The sequence below is a fragment of the Bos mutus genome, chromosome 23 (genome assembly GCF_027580195.1).
Source record: "Bos mutus isolate GX-2022 chromosome 23, NWIPB_WYAK_1.1, whole genome shotgun sequence".
NCBI lineage: Eukaryota > Metazoa > Chordata > Mammalia > Artiodactyla > Bovidae > Bos > Bos mutus.
The window spans coordinates 11,023,138-11,043,188 of NC_091639.1; the positions used below are offsets into that span (position 1 = coordinate 11,023,138).

The 20,051-nt window shown below is 43.4% G+C and overlaps 1 protein-coding gene across 1 annotated transcript in view; it reads right to left on the reverse strand.

Moving 5' to 3' along the window:
* The window catches only part of DTNBP1 (dystrobrevin binding protein 1), a 101,266-nt gene extending 81,978 nt beyond the window's left edge, over positions 1-19,288 (reverse strand). Inside the window, exons 1-4 of the mRNA XM_070361172.1 lie at positions 19,151-19,288; positions 6,976-7,029; positions 5,863-5,913; positions 779-839 (exon numbers count right to left, since the gene is read on the reverse strand). Of these exons, the coding sequence (XP_070217273.1) occupies positions 779-839; positions 5,863-5,913; positions 6,976-7,029; positions 19,151-19,206 (222 nt within the window). The 5' untranslated portion in view covers positions 19,207-19,288. The remainder of the gene's footprint in view (positions 1-778; positions 840-5,862; positions 5,914-6,975; positions 7,030-19,150) is intronic.
* Between the last annotated feature and the right edge of the window lie 763 nt (positions 19,289-20,051).

Here is a 20,051-nt window from a genome sequence, read left to right on the forward strand (position 1 = left end):
ACAGGACTTTTCACAGTATTCATTCTGCCCTACTGACAGAAGCCTATATTCTTCTTTTTCTGTAATTTCTAAGAGAAACACTAATGTCTAAATTTTATCATGTGTATTACCATGTTCTATGTAACTATTACAGCTTCACTAATTCAGGTAAATGGTAAAGTCAGTTTAAATTAATTAAAAGTCAGAATCACAGACTTGTTTTTAGAAAGAAATAAAGTTTGACTGACATCAGTAGCAGAGTATTTGATCTTGGCTAAAAAAGCTTTAAGTATATACCAAGTAATTTTAAGTCACTTTTATTCATTACACACTCTGTAGTGCTAGAAAATAGGTTGTTTCTCTAAGAAATTGAGGTTGACTCCTGAGATTTTTATATTTATTTGCTAATAAGCAAATTAATGATTTTAAGTAGACTGAGCAAAGTTCTTTTGTCCCCGCCAAAGGAATTCTTAAATAGCGAGTAGAAAGAAATGACATAATTTACATAAAATGCAAAGGTACCAGACCTCAAATTCAAAGCATTATACCTCAATGAACCGAAGAGTCACTTGCGACTCTAGAATAAAAGTTATAAACTCTCTAAGCTAACTAAATTACTCGACTGAGAAATTACAAAAAAGTGCTTTATTTAGGGTGTTTCATAACCAACTACAAAACTCACTATAAGATACCCTGTCAAACATTTTAACACAATTATAAATTTAATTTCTTAAAAATAAGCATTTAAGACTGCCAAAGTATATTCTCCCCGTAAGTATAAGAGGAGCCAATTCTTTACCTCTCCAGCACTTGCACATTCCTTGGCCCTCCTGTGGAGTGCAGCCCATGTATCTTCATACCTAAGAAAAGCAAAAATTAATAATAATAATTCAAAATAAAAGCCACACATTAAAAAATCCTATCTAAAATACAACCTGTGGTCTCAGAAAGGAAAAGCTCAAAAAGTAATGGAGACATTCTGCAAACACACAGACATTAACTTGAAGGGGCTTCTAGTTGCCAAATCCGGGACACTGGGACACTAGATTTGGTAGAAAAAATAATGGTAGAAATGGGTCAGAGCTCATAGATGAAAACCAACAGCCACGAGCTTATAGTGATTTAAATAAAGAACCAAATAAATAAGTGGGGCAGATGGGAAAACCTCTTCCTTACAGTAGAATTTCAATAAATAATGATAGAAAAAAAATGAGAAAAATAGAAAATCACCATTTGGTAAACACAATGAATTATTTCCGGCAAGAACTGTAATAGATGCTAAAATTAGTGGGTGAAAATATGAAGAGAAACAGGATATTTTCATAAATTCATCATAAAATTCATAGGGAATATCAAGGGATCCTTAAAAGTCAAAATAATCTTGAAAAGAAGAAAAAAGTTGGAAGACACACACTTCTTAATTTCAAAACTTACTAGAAAGCTACAATAATCAAAAGTATGGTACTGGCATAACGGGAGACACAGGCCCATGGAATAGAGCCCAGAAATAAACCCTTGCATGTTGGTCAAATACCTTTTGACGAGGGTGCCAAGATCATTAAACGGGGAAAGGATAGTCTTCAACAAATATGCTGGTGCTGGGAAACCTGCATATCCACAGGCACAAGACTGAAGCTGGACTCTTAACACCATATACAAAAACTAAATAAAAGTGGATCAAAAAATCCAAACATAAGATCCAAAACTATCAAATTTTTAGAAGAAGACATGAGCTTCTTGCCATCACATTTGGTAATGATTTCTTGATATAACACCAAAGGCACAGGCAACAAAGAAAATAAACAAGTTGGACTTCATCAAAATTAGACACTTTTGTGCATCAAAGAATACAATCAACAGATAAAAGGCAACCAATACAATGGAAGAAAATATTTACAAATCACATATCTGACAAATGATTAATATCCAGAATATATAGAAAATGCCCAACACTTGACAACAACAAAAACAACTCTATCCAAAAACAGGCAAAGGACTTGAATAGATATTTCTCTAAAGAAGATATATAAATGGCCAATAAGCACATGAGAAGCTCACCATCATCATCGTTCAGTTCAGTCACTCAGTTGTGTCCGACTCTTTGCGACCCCATGAATCACAGCATGCCAGGGCTCCCTGTCCATCACCAACTCCCGGAGTCCACCCAAACCCATGTCCATTGAGTTGGTGATGCCATCCAACCATCTCATCCTCTGTCGTTCCCTTCTCCTCCTGCCCTCAGTCTTTCCCAGCATCAGAGTCTTTTCCAATGAGTCAGTTCTCTGCATCAGGTGGCCAAAGTACCAGGTGTTTCAGCTTCAACATCAGTCCCTCCAATGAACACCCAGGACGGATCTCCTTTAGGATGGACTGAATCAAAACCACCATAAGACACCACTTCACACCAATGAGAATGGAAAAAAAAAAAAACTCAGCAACCCCCAAAACAAGATTTGGTGAGAATACGGAGAAATGACAACTGGAAAAATGTGCACTGCCCTGGTGGCTCAGATGGTAAAGAATCTGCCTACAATGCAGGAGACATGGGCTCTATCCCTGGGTTGGGAAGATCCCCTGGAGAAGGAAATGGCAACCCACTCCAGTATTCTTGCTTGAGAATCCTGTGGACAGAGGAGTCTGGCGGGCTGCAGTCCATGGGGTGGCAGAGTTGGACATGACTGAGTGACTAACACACACAGGGGAATATAAAATAGTGCAGCTGCTCAACAGTATATTGGTTCTTCAAAAAATTAACGTACAATTACCATCTGATTCAGCATTTCCTCTTCTGAGGATACACCACCAAAAAACTGAAAGCTGGGTCATAAAGAGATATTTGCACACCCATGTTCATAGCAGCATTATTCACAATAGCCAAAAAATCAAAGCAACTTGTGTCTATTAATGGATGAAGGTATAAGCAAAATACGGCATATTCATACAGTAGGATATTATTCAGCCTTAAAAAGGAAGGAACTTCCTTTGAATTAGTGGTGATGATGGCGGTGATCACTGTGTAATGTACAGAAATATCAAATAACTATGTTGTGTACCAGGAACTAACCAAGTATTATAGGTCAATTATACTTCAAACACAAGCAAACAAACAAATAGAAAAAGAGATTAGATTTGTGGTTACCACAGGTGGAGGGACAGGGGATTGAATGAAGGCAGTGAAAAGGTACAAACTTCTAGTTTGTAAGACAAAAGAGTACCAGGGATGTAGTGCACATTATTAATATAATTAACAATATTGAACATTATATATGAAAGTTGCTAGAATAAATTCTGAGTTCTCATCACAAGGAAAACATTTTTTTCTTTTTCTTTTTTATCTATATGAGATGGTGAATGCTCACTGAATTCACTGTGGCAATCATCTCATGAAGTAAGTCAAATCATTATGCGGCAATACCTTAAGGTTACATGGTGGTGTATGCCGATTAAATCTCAATGAAACTGGAAGAAATTAGGAAATCTTTACATTCTCTATGGCTGAAACTTGAAAATATATTAAGTGAAATAAGCCAATCACAAAAAGACAAGTACTGCATGATTCCACTTACAAAAGATGCCTAAAGTAGTCAAATTTATAGAAAGAGAACGATGGTTGCGAAAAGCCTCTTGGAGACCAGATGGACAACAGTGTGAATGCGGTTGACATTAGTGGGCTGTGCACTTAAAAATAGTTAAGATGGCAAAATTTCATGTTATCGTATTTTACAGAGTATTTTAACAATCTAAAAAAATTTTATGATTTAGATATTTAAAATGGTCCCTCCTCCACTCAGCACTAGTTTCAGAGAGAAAATACTGTGTTTCAGTGCAATGAATAGACACATTATAGACATGGCTGTAAATTTTTCACATAAAGTCCCCAAAAGTATCCCAAAACTACCACACAGAGGTCTACACCTCTGAAATAAGCAACTTTCAAGGAAGCTGTTTCAACTAAATCACTAGATTAAAAAAGCATAAAGATAACATGCAAACAGTATACCACTGATTGATTTGTATTCTACCTCCTTTCAAAATCACTTGTGTTCCTCACTCAACAAAAAACAAGCAGGAAATTAATGTCAAATTAAGCACCTAGAGAAGGAAAAAAAATGCCCAGATTCAGCAAGCATAAAAAGAAACTGAATATAAAGCTAGAAAACGGAAAGCAACAGGTAGGCATAGATGACTGTGCCATGACACACGAGATAAGGCGAAGGAGCGTACCTTCTACCGCACACACGGCTACCACTTAGCCATCAGATGCCACGTCACTAGATACAGAACTGCAAATAACACGTGCAAACTTATTTTCATAACAGCCGAGTTTTAATTTAAAGCATAACATTCATGCTTTTAAAGTGCATAATTCACAGCATATTCACAGAGTTGGGGCAACTACCACCACTGATTCCAAAACATTTCATCACCCTGAAAAGAAACCCCACATCCATTAGCAGTCATTACTCACTCCCCTCTCTTCTCCACAGCTTGGCAAACACTATCCTTCTGCCTGTTCCGGACATATCATATCAATAGAACCATACACTACGTGCCTTTTTTGTTCATTCCTCACATTTAGTGCAATGTTTTCAAGTTTTATTCAAGATGTGCAAGACATAGTGTGCCTCAGCACTTCATTCCATTCTGTGGCTGAATAATGTTCCACTGTGTGGAGACACCAAATTATTCATTCATCCTTTGATGAATATTTGTGCTGTTTCTACTTTTTGGCTATTATGAATGATATTGCTTTATGAATGATACTGGACTTCCCCCGTGGCTCAGGTGGTAAAGAATCCGCCTGCAACGCGGGAGACCTGGGTTCGACCCCTGGGTTGGGAAGATCCCCTGGAGGAGGGCATGGAACCCACTCCAGTATCCTAGCCTGGAGAATCCCGGTGCCTGAATGACAGATACTCCTATTATGCACATTTGTGTACAAATTTTGACATGAACCTAAGTTTTCAATTCTTTTGGTGTGAAATTGCTGGATCACATGGTAATTCTACTCTTAACTTTTTGAGAAAACTAACAAACTGTTTTTCACAGCAGCTGTGCCATTTTACACTCCCACCAGAAGAGCATAAGGGTTCTAACTTCTCCACATCTTTGCCAACACTTGTTGTTTGTCTTTGGATTATAGGCATGCTAGTGGGTATGAGTGGTATCTCACTGTGGTTGTGGTTTGCCCTTCCCCCTGTGACTAACAACGTTGAGAAATTTTTCATGCGCTTATCCGCCATTTGCCCATCTTTTTTACGGAAATGTCTGTTCAAATCATTTGCCTATTTCTTCACTGGGTTGTTTGTCTTTTTACTGTTGAGTTATAAAAGTTATTTATAGTCTAGATACAAGTACCTCAAAATATGTATAATTTGCAAATATTTTCTCCCCTTCTATGGATTGTTCTTTCACTTTCTTGATCGTATTCTTTAAAGAGCAAAAGGTTTTAATTTTGATAAAGTCCAATTCATCCTTTTTCCCTTTGTCATTTATGCTTTTGATGTCATCTAAGAAAATCATGTATCTAATATTAGCTTGCACATCAACAGAAATGGATTGGAGAAGAAATGCTATAAAATTAAGAATCAAAGTAAGAAAATTACTGAGGACTCAAATCCAGAATCAATTTTCTTGCAACAAAGAAACCACAAACATAATACATGCACATGATAAAGTTATTGACTAGTATATATAATAGTGATCAATATGCTCAAAATCTGAATGGCCTTTGTATTAATCAGTGAAATGTAAAAGCCCCTGAGGAACACAATCTCTATGTTAAGGTAAAAATTTAGTTGTTTTAAGGTGTCTATCTCTAGAATTATAAAATACTTTTAGATAACAGAAGCATAACCTTTCTGTTTAAATGAAAACACTCACCTGCTAAGTAATTCTAGTCCAGCAGAGTACTTCGGCAAACACGGGACAGTCCTGCCAAAAGAAACACTTATTTTATTAAAAATTGATGCTGCTTTAGGCCAACTTAAAAGTCACACACAATAATTTTGATGCTGTCAATCATAATGCAGAATATTTTTAAATCGTTAATGACAACTGATTTAAACTTTTAGAAAAACGTACTATTATTCCAAAGTTGTTTAGTCACTAAGTTGTGTCCGACTCCCTGGCAACCCCAGGGACTACCTGGGGCCACCAGGCTCCTCTGTCCATGGGATTTCCCAGACAAGAATACTGGAGTGGGTTGCCATTTCCTTCTTCAGGGGATCTTCCTGAGCCAGGGATCAAACCTGTGTCTCCTGCTTTGGCAGGTGGGTTCTTTACCACTGAGCCACTGGGGAAGCCCCTCTTCCAAAGTTAATATACTGCAACATACTATTAGCCATCACCTTGCCCTACAGATTTTTAGCACACTATAATACAATAAACACTTTAACAGAATTCTAGCTAACAAGAAAATTTTTTAAAAGCTCCTCATCTCTAGGCTTTTTAAAAATTTTTTGGCTGTGCCAAATGGCATGCAGGATCTTAGTTCCCTCACCAGGGATCCAACCTGTGCTCCCTGCATTGTCAGTGTGGAGTCTTAATCACTGGATCACCAGGGAAGTCCCCACTGATAGCCTTAAAGTGAAATTTAGTAATGTGCATTACTTTATTTAAAAAATGAAAAAAACACTGCACAATACTAGTGTTTTCATATAAAACAGACAACATAGCTGCAGAGGCTCACTTGCCAAGTACTGTTCATTAATAATTTGCTTCTCAATAATGGAGAACTTTTACTTTGCTCTTAATATACAAGTAAAAATGATTGTGATCAAATAACCATTGAGTAAAACAATTACCTGTCACTTTTTCAACCATTTTACAATTTTATCAGAAAAATTTCCAGTGTTAGAAAATTTAGAAAGAACCAATAAACTGTTTAGTCAGATGCACTCAACAGATGTAAAATACATTAATTATACTATCATGACTATAACCAAAAATTGTATGAAATTTAAGTCATAGTAAATTAAAACAGCACATGCTTACCTGGGTTTGTTTTTTGCTTTAGCTTCTCTTGACTTGTCACTTAAAGTCTTCAGCCTATAATTCAACCAGTATAAAATATCACATTTTTACAGTTTAAGAAATTTTCAAATGCAAATTTCATAGCTGGTAAAATTTCTGGTTGGAAAAGTCAATACTTTAAGAAAGAATTAAGCACCTCTACAGACAACAAATATTTGTATACTGTACTTAAGACACAAGTGGAAAATTTATAGCAAATATTTTTATATTTTTCTTGCCCCAAATCCCTTTTCTAGAAACATTTCCTAAATATGACTGGACTAAAGAAGCCTCACTACTCTGAAAACATCAGAAAAAAGAGAGTGGCCCCCATATGTGAACTTGATCAGTAATAATATCTAAGCAGCACATTTTACAAAATTTATTTTTACTTGAAGGATCATTGCCTTACAGCATCGTGTTGGTTTCTTCTACACATCAACATGAATCAGCCGGCACCCGACTCCAGTACTCTTGCCTGGAAAATCCCATGGACGGAGGAGCCGGGTGGGCTGCAGTCCATGAGGTCGCTAGGAGTCGGACACGACTGAGCGACTTCACTTTCACTTTTCACTTTCACGCATTGGAGAAGGAAATGGCAACCCACTCCAGTGTTCTTGCCTGGAGAATCCCAGGGACGGGGGAGCCTGGTGGGCTGCCGTCGATGGGGTTGCACAGAGTCGGACACGACTGAATCGACTTAGCAGCAGCAGCAGCATACATATGTCCCCTCCCTCTTGAACCTCCCTCCAACCTCCCACCCCATCCCAGCCCTCTAGGTTGTTACAGAGGCCGTGGTTTGAGTTCTCCAAGTCATACAGCAAACCCCCCGTGGCTAGCCGTTTTACATAGTAAGGTAGTGTATATGTTTCCACGAGACTCTCTCCATTTGTCCCAGACTCTTTTCCCCCCAGCTCCACCCAGCCCCCTCTATGTCCATAAGTCTGTTTTCTTTGTCTAACCAACACATTTTAAAGAGATACTATACTAAGCACTCTCTAAGTGCCAACATTCTGAGAAATTTTAGATACTGATAAAAAGTTTCTAAAATACATTACAAACCTCTTTCATTAAAGAGGAGTTGGTACATTTTCTGATAATTTAGGGTCATTATCATGAACACCACTGACTGCATTTCACAACAAAACAGTACATTCCTTAGATGTTTCTGAGCTAGGAATGCTTCATCATTTGCCAACCTGAAACCAACCTACAGTGGTTTTGGGAGTCTGTTCAGGATCCTATAGCAGTTTTTTAAAAATGTAAATTTTCCATCTCTACCACTGGTCATCGTATCAGCTACTACTTCCTGATTCTGCTAGCTGTTTAACTATAGCAGCCTTCGTGAGTGCTAAGTCGTTTCAGTGACTCTCTGCGACCCTATGGACTGTAACCTGCCAGGTTCCTCTGTCCATGGGATTCTCCGGACAAGAATACTGGAGTGGGTTGCTGTGTCCTCCCCCAGAGGATCTTCCCATCCCAGAGATCGAACCCACACCTTATGTCTCCTGCATTGGCAGGCAGGGTTTGTTGTTGTTTTTTTTTTTTTTTTTACCACTAGTGCCACCTGGGAAGCCTACTCCCCTTCTATGTGCTTTTTTAAATTATTGGGCTGGAAAACATAAATGGGCTAGAAATGCATACGTAAGAAAATTAAATAAGCTTTTCTATATGTAAAATATGAAGGCTGTAAACTTTGTATTATATATATATATATATAATTTTTTTTAACTTCACCAGTCCATTTTTACCTACTTTTGAGTTGGACTCTATCATATAACAGTCAAAAAGTGAGAACTCAACTATGAGATATTCCCACATACAATGAAGACATCTGGACATGTTCTTCTTAATCTGATACTTCCACAAATATTCACTTCTAAACAGAGTCTGAAGCACAGGCCACAATACCGCAGCTAGCCCCACAAAGCCTTCGTAAAGCGGACACAGGTGCTACCTCCTCACGATGCCCTACTGCAACCTGCCAGAAGCTGTCCTAGCGTACCAGCTGAGTTGTCCTGTCCCAGCGTACCAGCTGAGTTGCCCTGTCCCAGCGCACTGGCTGACTCTCCTAGAATGCCCAACCCTCTGCTGTGCACAGCTGTCCATGTACGCGCTGACAGAGGAGTCCAACTTTTTGGTCGATGGTGCCTAGCTCAAAACCAGAAAGGGACTTCCAATATCAAATGCCATTTTTCAACAAGTTGCAGTATTAATTTCACACCAAGACATTTTTAATATTATTCTATGTTCTTTTTCAAAAACTAAAATATTGATGAGATCAATTCCTCTACAATGTTAAAAAAAAAAAGACTTAGCAATCTCTTTAATACAAAACTATGTGTAGACATCTCTCCAGATGAGCTAAATTTAGAAAGTCTTACCTGTCCTAGAAAAACAATAAAAAATTTCGAGCTTAGCTTGGAAACCAGTAAATCCAGTTTAAACTAAGATTAAGCAACAGCTCAAGAAAGTTATTTTGATAGCCATTCAGCCATTTCCACTCCAAAATCTGACGAAGGCACTTGGCTGTGACATCCCAGGTAGAGCTGTACTAGAACAAACGGACACAGCAGTGCATTATAGTCAAAATGATTCTAGTATTATTTTCAGTGGTTTGGGACAATTCATATGGTAACAAGGATATTGAAGCAAACTGCTAAGATCATCTTTGGACCACTCATTATACAACCGAGAAAATCTCTAGGTTAGTATTTCAAATATTTATTTCTGAAAAAAACTGTAAATTCTCAATTGTATCAAATTTGGGGTTCTCCTCCACACTTCCCCAAAACAAAGACAAAATTGGTTTGGAATGAAACAGAAAAGAGGAAGCTTACAGGGAGCTGAAACTAAAATTATTGGAAGGGTGAGTAAGCTTCCGCAGGTGGCTCTTTAACAACCATCTGCTTTAAAAATTCGTTTTTAACCAACTATAATGTGTGGAACTTATTTGATCTGGATTTGAACAAATCAACTGTAAAAAGATACTTTTAAGAACCAGGAAATGTGATTATGGACTGAATAATTAATAATATCATAGTAGTATTAATTTTGTTAGGTATGATATTGGCATTGTGTTTATATAATGTATTTTTTTTAAGATGAAAATTGATTTATGAGAGAGATAAGAACTAAGTCTGAGGTTTACTCTATAAACAGTGTTAGTCACTCAGTCATGTCTGAGTCTTTGAGATCCCATGGACTGTAGCCCACCAGGCTCCTCTGTCCACAGGATTCTCCAGGCAAGAATACTGGAGTGGGTTGCCATGCCCTCCTCCAGGGGATCTTCCCAACCCAGAGATGGAATCCAGGTCTTCTGAATTGCAGGTGGATCCTTTACCATCTGAGCCATCAGGAAAGCTCATACTCTACAAATAAGAGAGAGCCTGAGTAAATGCGACAGTAACGAACTGTTGTATATGAATAATGTACATGTGGGGCTCACTGTGTATACTTTTGTAAATGTTTAAAACGTTGTTAAAAAAAAGCTTTGGGGTTTCCTTGGTGACTCAGGGTTAAGAATCCGCCTGCCAGTGCTGGAGACATGGGTTTGATTCCTGGTCTGGCAAGATCCCACATGCTATGGGACAACTACATCCACACGCCACAACTACTGATTCTGTGCTCTAGAGCCCGGGAGCCCCAACAACCCAAAGACTTAAAAGTGGATCTTTAGACAGTTAACATTTTCTTCCCAACTCCTTCCATGCTCTCAGTTTACGACCATGTAATCCTTTTCCTAAATTCACCCCATCCTCCCCACCACCCTAAAAGCTGCCTGAGAGACTCTTAGTGATAGCGAACCGTTCCCCCAAGCTCACAGGAGTACCTGGCTGGGTGCTGGTCATGACCACAGACTAACACATGGGAGTCAAGAGAGGGCAAGGGGCAGGCACAAGTACACAAAGGAACTCTCTAGAGCCGCAACAACTGAGTCCACGCACCGCAACCGCTGAGCCTGTGCTCTAGGGCCCGGGAGCCCCAACAGGAGAAGCCACGTCAATGAGAAGCTCGTGCAACTTGAGAGTAGCCTCTGCTTGCCACAACTAGAGAAGAGCTCGCATAGCAACACCCAGCACAGCCAAATAAATTAATAGAAAAAAATTTTTTTTAAGTTTTCATAACAAAAAACAGTCTTGTAGACGTTCATCTTTTCTTATCACACCTTTTCTATATAAATCATCAATATGCCACATTCAGAATAGAAACTGCTGGAGAAAACAAAGTAGCAAGAAGAAAGTTGGAAACAGTGAAAAAAGTTAAGGAAAGGATTAGAAATAGTCAATGTAACACTTTTTAAGTTGAAAATGTAACAAGTAATCCTCCCAAAAGCAAAAAGGTCCTTTCTGAAGTACATACTGGGAAGCCAGAATTCAACAGACAGGAGCTTACCATTTTTATCTGGGGACAACTCTTAAGTTTCTCACAGTGATTACGGGCTGCAAACAACCCATTAATCAAGTCCCACAGTGTCTTGCCACGCTGAGAAGGAAATACTGGTCTGAGTGCAATTCCCCAGTTTCCTAAACCATAAAATAGGAGTATTATACTGACCATAATGATTTGCCACAAGAATTAAAGGAAATTCCGAATATGACTCTGGCAGCAGGCTGTAACTGTAAATTAGAGGCAATTCAAACAAAAAGTATAATAAAAATGATCACCAACTATAATAAAAATGGTCACCATCAAGAAAAAAGCTATGTACACTGCAGGGCCAAGGTAAAACAAAACAGAGGTCCCCCAGTGCACCAGCTCCCATAAAAGGCTTCTCCTCCGTTCCTAGCCTTCTTCCCAACACAGCACACCCCCAGGGAGATAGGCGTGCCACTGCGTGAGCATGTTCACACACAGACTTCAAAGTGAGCCGCCTCTCAACTGTTTCCCACTCAAAGCAACCAACGCGCGCTGCAGAGTCCGAAGCACTTGCTTTCAAATTCATCATCACACTACAATATTTTGAGATTGTTTCGAAGACTGACCTTTGTTTGACCATAGCACATTTATTTTCTTTAAGCTTTACAGAAAATACTAAGACAGAGATATCTTCTTGAGAAATGGAGATAACTAGCAAAGCCTCTCAGAGAAGGCAATGGCATCCCACTCCAATACTCTTGCCTGGAAAATCACATGGACGGAGGAGCCTGGTAGGCTGCAGTCCATGTCGGATATGGCTGAGCGACTTCACTTTGACTTTTCACTTTCATGCATTGAGAAGGGATTGGCAACCCACTCCAGTGTTCTTGCCTGGAGAATCCCAGGGATGGGGGAGCCTGGTGGGCTGCTGTCTATGGGGTCGCACAGAGTCAGAAACGACTGAAGCGACTTAGCAGCAGCAGCAGCAGCAAAACCTCTTGGACCAAAAGTTTAAGAAGTAGTTTCACAGAATGAAAGGTGGAGCTCGGCAATGACTGCTGAGCAGGAAATGGCTTTCTGGGCCTGACTCGATGGCATGGGGGACCTCAATGGCATTCCACTTATTTGCACTTCAACATCCTACTCATCTAAAACCCATCAGCTATTATGAAAGGCCAGGGTAACTGCTTTAAAACACCACAAAATGTATTAATTAGCATATTTTGTCCTATGACATTTTCACGCCTCTATTATTTTGACTTTAAATTCTATTTATGAATACAAATCCAATCTATTATATCTTCCCCATTAACTTTTTTTTTTTAAACTCAAAATCAGGAAACACAAAAGCATCAATCATACCTAAAAGTGCACAGGACCCCAAAGCTCTGACGGCTGAGACTCACGCGAAAGTTGCAGACTCGGGCAGGGGAGAGGACTGGACACGGTCTCTATTCTAATCACCCTAGAATGCACCCAGTCTGTCCTGACCTCTTTCCTCAGTGTTTCCTGAATTTCCTGCTGCTTCTTGGACTTTGCAACACATTCACTGTCAACTGCTCCTTCTTTCTCAAAGCTCCTCAACTTCTCTGTTGGTAAACGACATCACTATCTAAGATACTCCAAAATTAAGATTCCCAATTCCTCCACCTTTTTCACTTGCTAGTCTCATTTTTTATGAAATCGACCAGTGCCTGTCATTATTCCCTCTGTCAAATTTCCACCAGCACTGCCTTTTCATCATCTCTCATTTGCTCCATAATTATAGCCTCCTAAATAATCTCCGTTTCCCATCTCTAGTCCTCCCGTCACCCTGCCTCTCAAATTATTCTTCCACAAATACAAGTAGGCTCAGGCTGCTCCCCTCCACAAAAACCTTCAGATTAGCCAACCTAAAAATAAGCCATGACCATCCTCTATAAGACAGCAGTCCTCCCACCCCCACCCAACCCCTGAACCTGCCTTGTTTTCAGCAACAGTACTACCGACCTTCTGGATTTTCAGCTTCCTGCCAGTGGAGTGCGGGCAGGGCCATTATTTGCTGTCTGGTGTGCATTCTCTGGTGTAACCCTGGTACTCGTCAACAGGTGTTAAGTGTTAGCGGCTCAGTTGCATCTGAATCTTTGTGACCCCATGGACTCCAGCCCACCAGGTTCCTCTGTCCATGGAATTCTCCAGGCAAGAATGCTGGAGGGCATAGCCATTGCCTTCTGCAACAGGTCTTCCCAACTCAGTGACTAAACCTGGGTCTCCTGCACTGCAGGCATACTGCAGTAGCATGTGAGCTACTAGGGAAGCCCCATCAACAGGGAAGTGCCCAATAAATATTTTCTAAATGAATTAATTTGCAAAGCACTGATGACCCTCTATTATCAGACACTGAACTTCCTTTCCAGGTTCCTCTCCCACAAGAGGTTCATCTCTGAAATGCCTCAGGCAAATCTAGCCTCATGTCTCCTCACTCTTCCAGGCCAGTCTAGAAGTCAGCTCTTCTTTGAAGCATCTCAACTATTGACTCCTCTGAGCTCACAATCCACATCACCTGTATCTTCCATGTTCACTTCCTTCTGCTTTGCTTTATGTTACCGCCAGGCTAGGGCATTTGGAGGGCAGACACTGTTTTCATCAAGCTTGTAGCTCCAGGCGGAGAAGGCAATGGCACCCCACTCCAGTACTCTTGCCTGGCAAATCCCATGGACGGAGGAGCCTGGTAGGCTGCAGTCCATGGGGTCGCTGAGGGTCAGACACGACTGAGCGACTTCACTTTCACTTTTCACTTGCATGCATTGAGAAGGAAACGGCAACCCACTCTGGTGTTCTTGCCTGGAGAATCCCAGGGATGGGGGAGCCTGGTGGGCTGCCGTCTCTGGGGTCGCACAGAGTCGGACACGACTGAAGCGACTTAGCAGCAGCAGCAGTAGCTCTAGGATCTGGCTAAACACACAGACACTGGCAAAGAGCAGGCAAAACTGGGCATGTGGCCTCATATCTTTTTTTTTTTTTTAATAAAATGAGAAAATCTTCTATGATAAGACTGACTTCCTAGACTGGTGTCTGACACTTGGTAGGAACTCAGTAATAAGTCAAGTTGAATATTAAGGTTTTTTTCCCGTTTGTATTAAAAGGTAAGTAATCAAGGAAGAGCCTGCATTAAACCTCACCATTTTACCACACTGTGAACTGGACTGTTGGATGCTCTCCTCTGAGGTTATGGTACTATGGGAGGGGAGAAGAGAAATGAGCACAGCGGGCAGGGCCCGAGGTCAGGGCAGAGGGGGCTCTGACCCAAGAGAAGGAAACACCCACTGTCTAGAGGCAACAAGTAACAACTGTGAACTTCTATTCCTCCCTATCCAAAAGCACCCAGAGCATTACAGACAGGAAATGCCAGCCAGTGACAGGCAGCTGTAAACCCTTGGTAAATCTGATTTTCACTTTCCTGAAGGGGTTTGCACGCCTGAATACATCAATCCTCAGGCTGTGGGTCTAAACTGCTCTGAAGGTTTTTTTAAAAAATCAAAGACCAGAGAAGATTTGAAGAAAGTGCTTCAGTGTGTCCAAAAGTTTCCCTCAGAGCTCAAGCCAGTCCTTAAAGAGCAGAGGTTCTCTGTGAACTCTCCAAAAGGCTCCCAGAGCTCCCGGGGACATAAACCCAGGTGAGGACGCACGTAAGCAAGGGGCAAAGAGTGAAGCTGGGAGCCAGTCCCGTCTGTTCCTCAGCCCCTGCACGAGATAACCGCCCAGTTAGCCCAGAAGGAAAGCAACATAATTTCTGGCTTACTTTCATTTTGATGTAACTATTATGATGAATAAAACTTGATGAAAAAAGATCTTGAGTCCATGGACAACATACAGTCCCTTGAAGCTGCTTTTTCCCAAGTTTGAATGGAAGGTTGAAATTCAGTGTTCACACATGCTTTAACCACTAATGTGGCATTCTCTTGTGAGCCTGATAAAGAATATTCCTATTATACTTGAAAAACAGTAAACTGCCTAGGTTTCAGCTCCAGTTATATGAATTTCCAGAAACTAAAAATGAGCAGAAAAGTCTCTGAGGACAGGCTGTTGCTGGGCTACTGTGAAGCTCCACAGTGAAAGAGCTCAGGAAAGCACCCACCTTTCCCCTACTGAGTTCCGAGGGCAACCCCAAAGGTAGACGTTCCAGTTAGTTTGTAAGCCAGCTGCTCTGGCTTCTATGAGCACCAATAGCAAGTGTTCTAAAGGAATGCTAGGTCGTCTGGTGGTTTTGAGAGGCAAGAGCCATGTTGCTTTCATCTCTGAATCCCTCAGTGCCTTCATGTAATATACATGTACAGTTCAGTTCAGTTCAGACGCTCAGTCGTGTCCGACTCTTTGCAACCCCATGAATCGCAGCACGCCAGGCCTCCCTGTCCATCACCAACTCCCGGAGTTCACTCAAACTCACGTCCATAGAGTCAGTGATGCCATCCAGACATCTCATCCTCTGTCGTCCCCTTCTCCTCCTGCCCCCAATCCCTCCCACCATCAGAGTCTTTTCCAATGAGTCAGCTCTTCGCATGAGGTGGCCAAAGTACTGGAGTTTCAGCTTTAGCATCATTCCTTCCAAAGAAATCCCAGGGCTGATCTCTTTCAGAATGGACTGGTTGGATATCCTTGCAGTCCAAGGGACTACTCAAGAGTCTTCTCCAACACCACAGTTCAAAAGCATCAATTCTTCGGCGCTCAGCCTTCTTCACAGTCCAACTCTCACATCCATACATGACCACAGGAAAAACCATAGCCTTGACTAGACGAACCTTTATTGGCAAAGTAATGTCTCTGCTTTTGAATATGCTATCTAGGTTGATCTTAACTTTCCTTCCAAGGAGTAAGCATCTTTTAATTCCATGGCTGCAGTCACCATCTGCAGTGATTTTGGAGCCCAAAAAAATAAAATCTGACACTGTTTCTCCATCTATTTCCCATGAAGTGATGGGACCAGATGCCATGATCTTCATTTTCTGAATGTTGAGCTTTAAGCCAACTTCTTCACTCTCCACCTTCACTTTCATCAAGAGGCTTTTGAGTTCCTCTTCACTTTCTGCCATAAGGGTGGTGTCATCTGCACATCTGAGATTATTGATATTTCTCCTGGCAATCTTGATTCCAGCTTGTGCTTCTTCCAGCCCAGTGTTTCTCATGATGTACTCTGCATATAAGTTAAATAAGCAGGGTGACAGTGTATAGCCTTGACATACTCCTTTTCCTATTTGGAACCAGTCTGTTGTTCCATGTCCAGTTCTAACTGTTGCTTCCTGACCTGCATACAGATTTCTCAAGAGGCAGATCAGGTGGTCTGGTATTCCCATCTCTTTCAGAATTTTCCACAGTTTATTGTGATCCACACAGTCAAAGGATTTGGCATAGTCAATAAAGCAGAAACAGATGTTTTTCTGGAACTCTCTTGCTTTTTCCATGATCCAGTGGATGTTGGCAATTTGATCTCTGGTTCCTGGGCCTTTTCTAAAACCAGCTTGAACATCAGGAATTTCATGGTTCACATATTGCTGAAGCCTGGCTTGGAGAATTTTGAGCATTACTTTACTAGCATGTGAGATGAGTGCAATTGTGCGGTAGTTTGAGCATTCTTTGGCATTGCCTTTCTTTGGGATTGGAATGAAAACTGACCTTTTCCAGTCCTGTGGCCACTGCCGACTTTCCAAATTTGCTGGCATATTGAGTGCAGCACTTTCACAGCATCATCTTTCAGGATTTGAAATAGCTCAACTGGAATTCCATCACCTCCACTAGCTTTGTTCATATGATGCTTTCTAAGGCCCACTTGACTTCGCATTTCAGGATACAGCTGTGTTTAATTTCACCTTGAGCAGGAGTGATTTCTCTGCCAGGTGACAGGCTAATGGCACACATGACCGGTCCAGTGGCTTGTCGGCTCAGAGTGACCTGTACAAGGAAGCCCACGAAGGGCCTTCACAGAATGGAAGCCCTCTCAGGATTTCCAATCCCAAACTGGCCCCAGTTTCTGGCATGCTTCAGGTAAATTCAGTTTTCAAGAAGGCGTTCTATCCAGATCCCCTCCACCCTTCTCTGTAACTCAATCCTCAACTCAGGTTTTCTAGATCTCCCAGGATGGTCTGGGAGAATCCATATTCCTAGGTGAGTTGAACCTTCTCGAGCAAAGTTCAAAGAATGAATGGGTTCAGAGGCAACCACGGACCTGTAAAGTTTCAGTAGCTGTAACTCCCAGAAGATAGGCTGTTACTCCATCAAGGAATTTCTTAAGGTAATGACAGGAGGGCTGTACCAGATGGGCTTATCTGCGACGTACTGTTCTCCTGCTACCATTGCAGCATTATACCCCAACGTTTCAATAATTTACATTCTGAAAATAAGTTAGTTTTTAAATTTAAAGGGGGGGTGCCGGGGAATGCAAGCAATCAAGCACAGCGTCAATAACTCCTAGGACATCTACAATTAACATTCATAAAGACACCAAACCAAGACGACCAAAAATGCTTTACATGTAAGTACTCAAGTATTTGCCTGTTTACTGCTGCTACTGCTAAGTCACTTCAGTCGTGTGCGACCCCACAGACAGCAGCCCACCAGGCTCCCCCGTCCCTGGGATTTTCCAGGCAAGAACACTGGAGTGGGCTGCCATTTCCTTCTCCAATGTTACTACTCAGCACCTAAAAGGCAAAAAATATAAACATTTTTGTCCACTAAGATACAATTGTAGCTAACATCTTTCTCATCAGAAACGTAAAACATGATGGAGAGGCCCTCATAGGCTGAGCTTTCGCCAACGGATCCGTAATCTAAAGGGGCCAGGCGCATCCTTTATCAAAGTGACACCCTTTGGGAAGAAATGGAAAAGTTGAATTAAGCACTAGTAACAACAGTCACACAACGTGAGTGCGTTGTTTTACACGTTAGTTCACTCATCCTCACAATAACCCTATGAGATGAGAACCATCTTCATCATCCCCGTTGTTGTAACAGTCGCGGAAAGTGAGGCAGAGAAACTTGTAGAAACGCGTTGGCTTAAGTGATAGAGGTAAGATCGCAGGGCCTCTGGCGTTAGAGTCTACGCCAAACTGGAATCACCTGGGCGGGGGTGGTCTTTCGAACCCCCATCCTCAGCCTGGTGTAGCTGATAGCCTCTGCGACCCGGGCACGCACCGGGATGGTTGCCAGGAGATTCCAAGCAAAGTTCGGGAACCGCTAGGTCCGCGTGCGCGTCACCACTAGGGCATGAAGGGATCGCCAGTTCTGGCATTTCTCTGGCCCGAGAGTTTCTTCACTGAGGCGCTGAACCCGAGGTAGAGAGAGAAATCAAAAGGGGAAGAAGGGGCGCTCAGCCTCCGCGCGGGGGCGGACAAAACGCCCGCCGGGCCCCGGCGGTCTGGAGGGGGTGGCGCCCCGAGCCGGCAGGGGTCTCGGCAGCGTGGGAGGGGGCGCAGGGTCGCCGTCCCTCGTGGGGGCGGGGGCGCGCTGGCCTCTCACCCGACCCATCTCGGGCCGGCCCGATCTGCCGGGGAAGGACTGCCCGACCCCCGGCCGCCTGCAGCCTTCCGGACCCGCTCCCGGCCCCGGCGCGCGGGTCTGAGCCTGCCCGGCGGGACGTAAGTTACTTCGTGCGGCCGGGCCGAACCCGGAAAGTTGGCTACTGTCCCCGCCCGGGCGCGGATGGGAGGCCCGGGGTTGGGTGAGGGGAGTGGCGGGCGCGAGATGAGACCCCGGGTGTACGGAGGCGGCGTCCCGGCTCCCCGGCCCGGCCGTGCGGGACCCTTTCCGTCCCCCACCGTGTACCCACCCGGAGGTGAAATCCTGCTGCACGCTCAGCAGCCGCTCGCGCAGGGTCTCCAGCATCGCCGCCGCGTCTCAGCTGCTCAGGCCGCCACCGCCCCCCCGAACCTGTCACCTCACGCCCCGCGCCCCGCGGCCAGCCCCGCCCCCCGCTCTTGCTCGTCCCCGCGGCGCGGCCCTTCCGCGTCCCCGCCCGCACCCCACGGCCGGCCCCGCCCACGCCCTTGCTCGCCCCCGCGGCCGGCCCCGCCTCCCGCCCTTGCTCGTCCCCGCGTCCCCGCCCCGACGCCGCGCGCCGGCCCCGCCCCGCCCCAGCCCTTGCTCGCCCGTGAGGCGCGACCGTTCCGCGTTCCCGCCCCGCCCTTGCTCGTCCCCGCGGCGCGGCCCCTTCCGCGTTCCCGCCCCGCCCCACACCGGCCCGCGCAGCCGCAGTGGGGCGCGCCGGCTAGGGCTGCGGGAAAAGGGGGTGGTCCCTCCCCGCAGGCGGAGACAGCCCGCCGCTCTGACGCTCTGTTCTCGCCCCACCCCGGCCGGCTGCCTTTCCTCTCTAAAATAGAAGCGGCCGCGTCAAAGAATGCTTTACATTCAGCGCTTCCTTGAGTGAGTGGACCTGTCGCGGACACTCTCCTGGGCTCTGGTTCCAGGATCTGAGCCCGCTGGTTCTGACCTTGGATGATGAAAGTTAACCACTCACAGCTTCGGTTTCTTCGATGAGAAAGTGGTGACTGTTCCGACCGCCTGACTTTCCATTCTTCTCGTCAGCCTGTCCCAGCAGGCTTTCGGGCCTTCGCACCGAAGGCGGCGGCCTTTGTCGTGTCACCCGTGGCTTCCATTTGTTACTTCTCTGATTTTTTTTCTCGACCTCTTGGTTCTGATGCCATTCCTTATCCCAGTCTTAAGACTCCATA